At 43.2% G+C, this 11,560-nt stretch overlaps 1 protein-coding gene across 1 annotated transcript; it reads left to right on the forward strand.

Moving 5' to 3' along the window:
• The first annotated feature begins 256 nt into the window (after positions 1–256).
• Positions 257–7,291, forward strand: DHCR7 (7-dehydrocholesterol reductase). Its single transcript, XM_088175388.1, has 8 exons — positions 257–397; positions 1,316–1,425; positions 2,141–2,363; positions 2,926–3,016; positions 3,639–3,852; positions 4,327–4,531; positions 5,064–5,195; positions 5,788–7,291. The coding sequence occupies exons 2-8, from the start codon at positions 1,322–1,324 to the stop codon at positions 6,250–6,252; spliced, it is 1,434 nt and encodes a 477-aa protein (XP_088031514.1). The 5' UTR covers positions 257–397; positions 1,316–1,321; the 3' UTR covers positions 6,253–7,291.
• The last annotated feature ends 4,269 nt before the right edge of the window (positions 7,292–11,560 follow it).

Below are 11,560 nucleotides of genomic sequence, written 5' to 3' on the forward strand. Positions count from 1 at the left end.
ATCAATTATGGCAGATTCAAGGCGGCCCAGTGTCGGCACGGGGGGTTGCTGTGACCCGGGTGCAGGTGTAAGCTATTTCCCTGGACAGCGGTTCCCGTTCCCGAGAACGCGCGGGTTTATCCAGCGACCCGCGCGCTCCCGGCGCGGCGCGGAGCAGGGGGCGGAGCCTGCCCCCCGCGCGCTCCTCGGCCCATGGGACGAGCGCGCGCCACCAATGGGGAGCCGCGGAGCGGGCGGGGCGCGGCGGGGATTGGCTGGGGCGGTGGGGCGGGGGCGGGGCCCGGAGGGTCGGTGCCGGCTGAGGGGCCGCTAGCGAGGCAGAGCAGGAGCGGCGGTGGCCGGGGCGGGCTCCGGGAACGGTGCGAAGGTGATCCCTGTCACTGACCCCCGCACGTAGGTGAGTGCGTTCCTTCCTTATCGTGTGTGGGATCTGCCCTTGAACGGAGCCAACCGTGTGGGCAAAGGGGGGCGATGAGCTGCCTTCCCCTCAGATCGCTTCTGAGAAGAAACCTGCGGGGGGCAGGACTAAAGGAAATGGCCTTAAAGCGAGGTAGAGATTGGGATTAGATGAGAGAAAATTTTTTTTTCGTTGTTGGTGTGGTAGGCGTTGGAACAGGTTGTCAGGAGGCGGTGGGTGCCGGGGCTATGGGCGGGCTCAGTCAGTGTCCAGGTAATGCAGGCACATCGAGCCGCCACCTCAGTCCATAGGTCACATTATAGGATGATGATCTTTAACACGAGAAGCGTTGAATGAGACTGAAAGAAAACTACAGTGCATGTTCCACAGAGAGAATTAAGTGTTGCCGAGTAAGTCATTCTCCGTTCCCGCTGATTTTTCATTTAGATAGGATTATGTCTTGTTTTCTATGGTGTCAATGACATATATGGACCAAGGACTCTGGGCAAAGTATCCAATTCACAAGGTCCGCTACTGATAATGTTACAGCAGTAGCAATTTCTCAAATTAAGAAAGCGAGTTAAGTTACAGAGATTTATGAGAATGTGGTGAAACATCTTTTTTTTTTCCTTTTACATCTACATGAAAGTAATAAGCTATATACTATCTATGCATTTTAAAAGAAATTTCCAGTTAGCAAGAAGTTTAATGGGTTACTTTGATAAGAGTGTTTTGATTATGTTTTGCTGGATGTAATTGGTAAAAACTTTTTGCTTCCTCTCCTCCACCCCCAAATGTTATGTGGTCTGAAGTCTATAAAACAGATTTTAGTAACTTTTATTTGTCATTCTCTTGTAGAGACGGAAGGCTTACTGAGAACTAGCTGGAGTAATAGGATTCATATTTTCTTTCCCATAGGGTATCATGGCAACCCATCTCTCAAAGGAGAAAAAACCTGCTGAAGGAAGAAAACACCAAAACATGCAAAATGATACTAAAGTATCTCAAGGCCAGTGGGGAAGAGCATGGTGAGAGAAGCCCAAGTAGTCCTTGTATTTCCAATTACTTCATTCTTACTCTCAGAGATGCTGTATTCCTTTTAAACTTCCTCTGTTAATAATGGATTTTTGTTCTGCCCTGCTCTGTAAAGCTTATGGGTAATCTGCTGTAACAACAGGTGTTGAAGAAGAGTTCTTCAAGTTTTTTAAGGAAGAGAATTGGCCAGATGGTTTGGGTTAAATCACACTCCTTGCAAAAAAGAAAAGCAAATCATAAAAATTGGTCAAATTTCTGGTTCCTTCAAGAAAAGAAATATTTGCTGAGATTTGGAAAACAGGCATCCTGGTATCTGTGGCACTCCCAGCTGACAAGTCCTGCTGTAGCAATATTTATGACTCATGTCCCAGTTCCCAAAGAGATGGGCAGGTATTAGCAGGGCACTGTACTGCAGCTGGGAACAGCAACAGTGGCACAGCAAGTTCAAGGTATCGCTGTCCAAGGTCTTGGAGGGAAGATTTTATTTAATCTCTTGCTCTGATCAACTAGTGTAGTTTTAGAGAAGCTTCTGGCATAGTGTGTTCTGTGCTGAGTTTTTTATGGCTGTTTGTCCCTCAGATATGTCCATGCCTTGAACACGTTTTCAGTTTTCATCCAGTTAAGTCTAGAAGGTCCACTGAAAAACTGTCTGATGTAACTTATCTATCTGAAACCTGGGGAAACAAAATGCTTTGTTTTGGATTACAGGGAGGTGGACTGGTTTTCCTTGGCAAGCATCCTTTTCCTGCTCATGTTTGCACCACTGATTGTGTATTACTTCATCATGTCCTGTGCCCAGTACCAGTGCTCTCTGACTGATCCACTCCTGGACTTGCTGACGGGGAATAAGCATCTGTCTGACATCTGGAACAGCACTCCCACACTGACCTATAGGGCTGCTGTCATCTATTCCCTGTGGGTCACTTTCCAGGTACATTATTGAGTTATAATCTGGATGCAGAGTCTGGTTTTCCCCACAGTGTTGGATGAATCCTTTTGCACAGAGGATGGTGGAATCTTGCACTGGCATTCACTCTTAGATGTTTCACAATTTCCAAGGTGTTTTGGAATCCAAATTACTTAGAAAATAAGCATGTAGGGAATATGCACAAATATTCTTTGTGTGACATATTCCTTAATGAGGTTTTTAAGAAAAGGTAGCTATGTAACAACGGTACCCATTTGTTTTAAATTAACACACAAGAAATAGATGAAAATGAAAGGACGAGGACCTGAATGTAGTTACCAACAGTCCTGCCTCCCCACCAAAAAAGAATGACAGCCTTACATAAAATATATCTTTAGAGCTGTAGAAAAGCTTAGATATATTACTAGTCTAAAATCACAACAGCTAAATATTTCCATATTGGCTTACCCAACACTTAGTAGAAACTTAAGAGAAATGTTACATTTGGGATACGTATGTAAAGGATAGTGTTTTGAGGGGTTTTGTCTTGTCTGTGTTTACTGTGAATACATTCTCTCACTTTTAGGTGGTTTTGTACTTGTTCATTCCTGATTTCTGCCATAAATTTCTCCCTGGATATGTGGGAGGTGTACAAGAAGGTGCTATCACCCCTGCTGGTAAGGTCTTTCTTTGGAATTATAGTATTTCTGCTTCTTAGAGTCTTTAATAACCCATGTGTAATCAGAGGAAACATGGACGTAAATGGTCTCACCTTCCTCACATGTTCAGTTCAAGCAAAACTAGAAAGCAATCTGGGTCATCTTTTAGAATAAGTTATAGCATTTCTATCTCTTATAATTAGTAAAACTGTTGATCTGGTAGGCACCACACCAGCAATGGAAAAGTACTGGTTGACAATTTTGGCACTTAAAATTGTCAGTGGACTATTGCTGGTATTTGACAAGATAGTTTTATCTGCTCAAGCTCCATTAACCCAAGAGACTTGGACAAAATGTGTGATGTGAACTGTTACTGGTGGCTTGTTACTGTAGTCAGTTTTGGGGAAAGTCTAAATTCACTTTTGTGAGAAGAAAAGCTCAGCCTAACAAAGTCTAGTGGGTACAGCAGAGTCTAATGGAGCTTTCAGAAAAGTGCCTCAAGGTATTTAAGTGGGATGATGAGGAGAGAGGTCATTTCATGAGGACTTGATTGAGCTTCTGTGTATTCTGTGCATCCCCATATTAACCAAAAGCTTTATTAATGCAGGGTCACTAACATCCATTTTTTCTTCATACTTAGGTGTTGTGAATAAATATGAAATCAATGGACTTCAGGCCTGGATCATTACCCATGTGCTTTGGTTTGCAAATGCTTCTTGCTTCCACTTGTTCTCACCTACCATCATTTTTGACAACTGGATTCCTCTCCTGTGGTGTGCCAATATCTTGGGATATGCAGTGTCCACGTTTGCAATGATTAAAGGCTACTTTTTCCCTACCAATGCCAAAGACTGGTATGTGAATTTTAGTAATGAGAGAATACTAGGTATCAGAGATAAAAATTGTTAAACAAAAGTCGGATGTATAAATTGAATGATGGAGTATATTTCAGTGGCACAGAGAGCTAGGCCAATGTATGGCAGTGGTTCTTAACTTCACCAGCACTATCCCATGTGTTTCATGCTGCACACCATGGGACTGGCAGCCTCATAGTCACAGATGCACCCATCCTAAAAATGGTTATACTTAGACTGTTCAGAAGTGTTACCAAGAGAAAACCTGGGCACCTCTGAAATTCTACCATTTATGTCTATTAATGTAATACTTCAGTCGTGTCAGTTTGTGTTACCTTGCACAACGTTACATGGTTTTATGATTTTTATTATCACTACATCAAATTAATCTCAATTGTGTAGTCAGAGTAGAAATTATTTCTATTTGTATTTAACTCTGTCCATTTCTAATTTTTTTTTTTTTGCATTTTACAGCAAATTCACTGGAAACTTCTTTTATGACTACATGATGGGGATTGAATTTAACCCTCGAATAGGGAAGTGGTTTGATTTCAAGCTGTTCTTCAATGGGCGCCCTGGGATTGTGGCCTGGACTCTAATCAACCTTTCCTTTGCTGCCAAACAACAGGAGCTGTATGGTCAAGTGACAAACTCCATGATCCTTGTCAATGTCCTCCAGGTAAATTCCGAGGAGGAAATGAAGAAACCAGTTTGAAAATAATCTAGTATGAAAGTAGGAAAAAATCTCCTTCCATGGAAATCAAACTGAGGCATTTTTTCCTGGCCTGAAACAAGCTCATTCACTGATGGGTCTTTGGATTTATTCCCTGATCTGTGTAAATGGAAGCCTGCTCCTTAGAAGCTCTATCCCTCCTCTTTGTAACCCTGTGACTCTAAGCTGAAGAGAGATCAGGGTGGTCAGTTGTGAGTTCACTTCCCAAGTGTTTATCCCTGAGTTGTACACTTGCCTTAGTCATCCTACTAGTGCTTTATCTGTCTAGAGAGATAGATATTGTGTATCCAGATAGGTTGTATTTATGTGAGAGTTCTTCTTAACCATGTTCAGAAATGTCTGGTTTTTAAGTGCTAACATGAAAACACCAATGAATTTAAGAATACATCACAAGGCAGCACAGACATTAAGCTGATGCTGTTAAGCAGGGTAACTGGTGACAGTGCTATGTTATTAATGTAAAATTATTCTGTTGCAGGGTATTTATGTTCTGGACTTCTTTTGGAATGAAGCCTGGTACTTGAAAACCATTGATATCTGCCATGATCATTTTGGATGGTATTTGGGCTGGGGAGACTGTGTTTGGTTGCCTTACCTCTATACATTGCAGGTAAAAAAGTGTACACTGTGTTTTTGGGCTATCAGGGATGAAACTCTCCAGAAACTTTCTTTCTAGCTGTTTAATTTGTACCTTAAACGTTTCTATATTGTTAGACTGTTGAGAAATTATTGCAAAGTTCTTTGTAACAATTCTCTTGTAGGAAAGCTTCCTGTCCGTGCATGGATTTGACATCTTTTCCTCTCCTGCCCTTCTTTTGTGCCTCTTTCTGCCACTGTTGATTGTGTCTGCATACTTTTCTAAATCCTTTCAGATTCCTTTCTTTTTTCACTCCTGCTTGTTGAGGATCTTTTGGTTGGTGTGGTTTGTTGGGTTTTGTTCCTTGGGTTTTTCCTTCTGTCTGGTTTGCATCCTTGCAACTTCTCCCTTCTTGTTTCACAAAGAAGTGCAGTTTTGGAGAGAGAAAGAGAGAAGGAAACTCTAGGATGCAGAGTTTTCTGAAAGTTTTGTGCAGTTTTACTATTGCAGTACTTTTTTCTATGTGTTCTTCTGGTTTGTTGTGGGTCACTGTGATCAAGGAATTTGTGTGGTGTGCTAAGCCCTCTGTTGGAAGTCAATGGCTGATTGTTTTTGTGCTCCCCAGGGTCTGTATTTGGTTTACCATCCCGTCCAGCTGTGCACAGCTCATGCCATAGGGGTCTTGATGTTGGGCTTGCTGGGTTATTACATCTTCAGAATGACCAACCACCAGAAGGACCTCTTCCGTCGCACCAGTGGCAACTGCAGGATCTGGGGGAAGAAGCCTCAGTACATCGAGTGCTCCTACACGTCCGTGGATGGCACCAAGTACCACAGCAAGCTGATGACCTCCGGATTTTGGGGCTGGGCACGTCACTTCAACTACACAGGAGACCTGATGGGTTCGCTGGCCTATTGCCTGGCTTGTGGCTTTGAGCACCTCCTGCCTTACTTCTACATCATTTACATGACCATTCTGCTCACCCACCGCTGCCTGAGGGACGAGCACCGTTGTGGCAGCAAGTATGGGAAGGACTGGAAGCGCTACACTGCTGCAGTGCCCTACCGGCTCCTACCCGGGGTGTTTTAAGGCTAACACAGGAGGCAGGGGAAAGGAAAAAGAAGAAACATGCAGGCATGCCGTGCTAAGGGTAACTCAAGTATGGCACTGAACTGGCACATTTTTTTAGAAGACTCTTTTAATTGGAATACCCCTCTGAATCTCCCCATTTCCAAATTAACTTGGAGTTTAAGAAAAGATGCATGTATTTAGACACCTGAGAAATCCCAAAGCTGGAAGGTGGCCTTACCCTTGATAGTAGCAGGGTTCTGGAAGCAGTTTGCAGTGCTTCAGGAGAGAAGATAAAGAGTTCTGTCATCTCTTTAGGAAAGAAGTTTTCTGATGCAGTTGCTTATGACCATCAGAACCTACACTTGGGAAAAAGTGCAAAGGAGGCTTGATTGTTGGTTGCTTGTCAAGAAATGAACAGTGAAAATACTGAACTGGAGAAGCTGGTCTGAAATAACTGTTATAATCTAAAACAAAAGTGAAAACTGTTACAAATTAGTGCAATTTTCAGCACCTGACAATAGGGAACATGACCAACTGAGTTTTTATTTTGCTACTGAAACCAGACTTTGTGAAGCTACTGAGCTATGGTTGGGCTGGAATGGAGTTAATTTTTTTCATAGTAGCTGTTATGGGCATAGTTATGGATTTGAACTGAGACAGTGCTGATAACACAGGGATGTTTTCACTACTGCTGAGCAGTGTTTACACAGCATCAAGGCCTTTTCTGCATCCTCACCCCACATGCCAGGGAGTGGGCTGGGTGAGCACAAGGAGTTGGGAGGGGTCATGGGCAGGACAGCTGACCCCAATTGACCTAAGGAATATCCCAGGCCATGTGGCATCATGCTCAGCTCATAAAGCTGGAGGAAGAAGGAAGTGGGGGATGTCAGGAGTGATAGTATTTGCCGTTCTAAGTCACCATTACATGTGGTGGAGACCTGCTTTCATGGAGATGGCTGAACATCTGCCTGCAGGTGGCAAGTGAGGAGTAGATCCCTTATTTTGCTTTGTTTGTGTGCAGTTTTTTCCTTTACCTATTAAACTGTGTTTATCTCAAGCCGTGAGTTTTCTCCCTTTCCTGATTACCTTCCCCATCCCACTGTGGGGGAGTGAGCAAGCAGCTGTGTGGGGCTGAGTTGCCAGCTGGGGTTAAACCATGACAGTCCTTTTTGGTGCCTGACATGGAGCTCAAAGGGTTTGAGTTAACAGCATCTTTGGCTGGAATATGCTGGGTTGGATTTATAGTGTTGGTGCTGTTGGGTTATCAGGTTCCTGTGCTTGCCATGGGGCTTGTTAGGGGCTTGATTTTGAATTTGCTGCTGGCTGTAGTGCTCCTCCTCTCCCTGTGCTGTGCCTGGGGACACTTGGATGACAGCCATGGTGACACACTCGGGCTGGCAGGTGGCCAGGGCATCGCTGCTGTTTCTGTGCTGCTGGAACTCCAGTGTGAGCTCCAGTTGAGGGAACTGTGACCTGTGGATGAGTCCACATGGGAACAGGACACCTCAGACATCAGTGGCTGGGAGTAAGGCCATGGCAGAGCAGGAACCTCTCAGAGCATCAGTGCCTGTGGTCGTGTCTGTGCCCAAGAAGGAATTGTGGCCCAAGGATAAACCTGAAGCCCCTGTGGCTGTGGATAGGGCCATGCTCAGCAGGTGCCCCATGGAACATCAGTGTTTGTGCATGGGGTTGTGCTGGAGCACCCCAGAGCCATGGCCATGGATAAACCCCTGGCAAAGCAGTTACAGCCTTGGAGGTGCTGCAGCTGTGGGGAAGGCCACATCCACTTCTTCAGTGTGGGTGGAAAACTTCCTTCCCTATAATTTGTATAAAATCATGTTTGTAAAAATTTAAAGTTTTAAATTCTTAGATTCAGGACAAATAAAATACTGCTATTTTTCCTTCAGCTATTTCTTGTTACATGGTTATCTTTCAGAGTGACTGAAGGATACAAAAGGAGCTCTTTAAAATGTTTATTTTCAAGAGCTCCTTGGAATTCTCTTTTCCAAGGTGAACCAAATAAAAAGAATAGGGGTCATTGTATGAACTGTGCAGCTTGTAACAAGTTTGGTAGTTATGTTCAAGTTAAAAGTCTTTTTAAATTATTGCATATAAATATACTGTTGGTTTTTAAAGTAAGTAGGAAAGAAAGTATAAATTAATGTTTTGTAGAAGCAGCTGAATGCACTGATCTTCATGGCAGGTTTGGATGAGTTGTGGTGGTGATTGTGTGTTTTGGTTTTGTTGCAGTCATCCTGGAGAGGATGGTCTGGGCAGGAGAAAAAGGCTCTCTGCAAACCTAGAAAACAAGTGTATCTTGGAGCTGGGCTTTGTTTCAGAGATGGATCTACACACATCATTTTCTTATGTAGCCTTGGAAATTGCTCTGCCCCTTTGCTGTTAATGCCAAGGTTATTTAAATATTGCAACATAATCCGGACTCTTAAATCATGGTAGCCTTGCACAGCACAGTGTGGTCCCTTTTTTGTTCCCTGAGAAATCTTGGATGTTTTGTGGAAAAAATTGCCCCTTCAACACCTATTAAAAAAACACTTTAATCTATTCTGTAAACTTCATCCTGCTCCAAGCAGTGTCCCACTAATGTCACCCTTGAAAACTGCAATGTGAAGGACTATCAGCTTGCTCATATCCATGCCTGGGTCACTTTGTTGTATGCATGGCAAAGCTGTTAAATTTGTTTCTTCCCCAAAACAACAACAACAAATTTGGATTTTGAGGGGTATGTATTGGATTAACTTTTGTCTTAGTATTTCCTATTTATTGATATTCTGTGGTCAATATCATCTATCAAGCTTGAAGATCACCTATCCAATCTCTGTAGTATGCTGTGAATTTCAAATACAGAAGTGTCAATATTTGCAAAATGGTACTTATTTAGCTTGGGTTAAATAAAACATAATGGGAAAACACAGCAAAATCTTCCAGTAACTACTTGGAGCAGTAACCAAGTAGTTTGGTTGGATTGTTGTAGGAAGAAAAGTTACAAATGCTCACTTGAAGAGGACACAAGAGGCTGAGCAACTTCCACGTTGCTTTAGATCTACCTAAGGAACAAAATACATCCCAGTGTTGTAGAGTATAACTTCTATGGATTGTCAGTGTTCAATTTACAGATGGAATGGAGTGGGGAGAGGGGAACTTGCAATACCTGTGGGAGAGGAGGATACCTTCACATATGGAAAACCTCTGGCATTTCTGAGATCAGGGCTCCACCTTTGCAGCATAAGGGTGATCATGATGGAATGGGATTGCTCAGCTCCAGTTTTGCTCTGACAATGGAAATGACAGCAGGAGAATGTGCAGTTGCCTTGCAGTGGCAACCAAACTATTTTCTGTTCTTAATTAATTACCAGTCTAAGGTTCTGATCATGTGGTAACCTAGAGCTACACTGCCTAAATTGGTTCCCTTCAATAATGCAGTCTTCACTCGAGGTTAAAGTGATGTGCAGTTGAAGATAAAACTGTAATAGCATATTTTTTATACCTTCTTTTGTACAGGATGAAAAAGTCTAAATGTGTGTGTAAGAGCAAAAGCTTACTTTATTTTTAGATGACAAATACAGATCTACTTTATGGCTACCGGACATGTAATGAAACTGGGTTTTTTGATGATGCTATCCAAACATTTTGTAACATATTTTCCCTAAAAAATGTAAAAAAATTTTGCAGTCCAAGGTAATGTAAAATACATGTTTTATCATCCAGAGTATAAATCAAAACAACAAAAAAATATCTAATAAGTGTATTTTGCAACAGCTACATCTCTATGAAGTAGTATGGAATGATTGGAGAATCATTACAATAATAAATCATAGGAAAAGTCTTCTGAGAATGTGAAAACAGGAAACAGATGAGTTCAGAAGTAAAAATATAAAACAGAAAAAATGCCTATTTTTTTACAAAAATAAAAAATAGCGAATATGTGTGATTACATCTTGTAGCTAGAGGAAATTAAGAATTGTAATGTATATTTTAAAATTCTAGTCTAGACAAAGATGGTGAATAATCTAGGTTATGGACTAATAAGAGTTGCAAGAGTTACAAGGCACAGTCATAATAAAGATTTTGGGAAAGAGCTCAAACAAACTTTTTGTTGACTGTAAAAGAGTTAAAGAAGAGTTGATGTATTCAAAGCTGGCAGAAGAGCCAAGTTATAAAACTTTCTTGTTTAAGCAGGATATAGAAAAGGCCAACAGTAAGGAACTCCCAGAAGCCAGAGGACAACAGCGATTGTCCTGGAGCTGCCAGTTCCCACCCCATGGCTCCCAGGATGATGTGGTGGTGCCACACAGGATGGTGTGTTGCTGGACAAGATCCTGCAGCAGCAAAGTCAGACCTTCCCATCTCCAGGGAATTGTCTGGCAGCAGCAGTGCATGAGCAGGAAGATCTCCACAGTTTGGTTACTTGTGGCAAGAGTGTCTGTGAGAGCTGCCAGAGTGCAGATGGAAGAAGCCCTTTGGACAGGACTGCCTTTTCCCTCAGAGCCATGGGTATCAGCAGCACCTGCTCTTCCCCAGGGACGCAGCTGGCAGGAAAATCCAGAAAGAAAAAGTGGAGGCCAAGGCCACTGCAGAAAGTGTTTCCTGCAGCCAGGCACACAGCAGCCAGTTCCCAGTCCATGGCTCCGAGAATGATGAGGCAGTGCTACAGGAGAAGACCCTTGATGTGGTGCTGGATACAGATCCTCCAGGACCAAAGGCAGATCTTCCCTTCTCCAGGGCGCTCTCAGGCATCAGCAGTGGAGAAGAAGAATGAGAATGGATTCCCAACTTTGGATATTCCTGGCAGGAGACTTTAACCTACCTGGAGCCTCAGTGGGAGCCACCACACTGGAGAGGGAGGAAACTCTTTGGACAGGTGTGCCTGCTCCTTCAGAGCCGTGAGTATCAGCAAACCTGCTGATCCCCGAGAATGCAGATTGCTAGGAAATGCCTGGAAGTAAAAAGGGGCGCCTAGCCCTTTTCAAGAAGATGTTCCTAGAGGAAAGTGTCCCAGCAGCAAGCATCTTGGAGCCACGAGTTATCAGCCCGTGGCTCCCACAATGCTGTGACTGTTCCAGTGGGGAACACCCTGTGCTTGGCAGCAGAGATGATCCACATGAAACCAAGGAGGTTCCTCCATCTCCAAGAAGCTCTGCGGAGATTGCCTCCAACTACCAGGAATTTGTTTAAGGAGGGGGGTCAGATCTTAGGAGTACTAGTGTTAAATAAATCGGGATTTTCCCAGAGAACTCTCTGAGTGTTTCCACTGTTCTGGGTTTGACTGAGATTCTTTTCTTCCCAGAAACTGGCATAGTGCTGGGTT

This window comes from Sturnus vulgaris, chromosome 18 (genome assembly GCF_052056855.1).
Source record: "Sturnus vulgaris isolate bStuVul1 chromosome 18, bStuVul1.hap1, whole genome shotgun sequence".
In the NCBI taxonomy this organism is placed as follows: Eukaryota; Metazoa; Chordata; class Aves; order Passeriformes; family Sturnidae; genus Sturnus; species Sturnus vulgaris.

Bases quoted from the DNA above. Each gene is read 5' to 3' on its own strand.
- DHCR7 (XM_088175388.1), top strand. From the start codon at position 1,322: ATGGCAACCCATCTCTCAAAGGAGAAAAAACCTGCTGAAGGAAGAAAA. The intron at 2,364-2,925 runs GTACATTATTGA...TCTCACTTTTAG, and splicing joins CCCTGTGGGTCACTTTCCAG to GTGGTTTTGTACTTGTTCAT. The intron at 4,532-5,063 runs GTAAATTCCGAG...ATTCTGTTGCAG, and splicing joins TCCTTGTCAATGTCCTCCAG to GGTATTTATGTTCTGGACTT.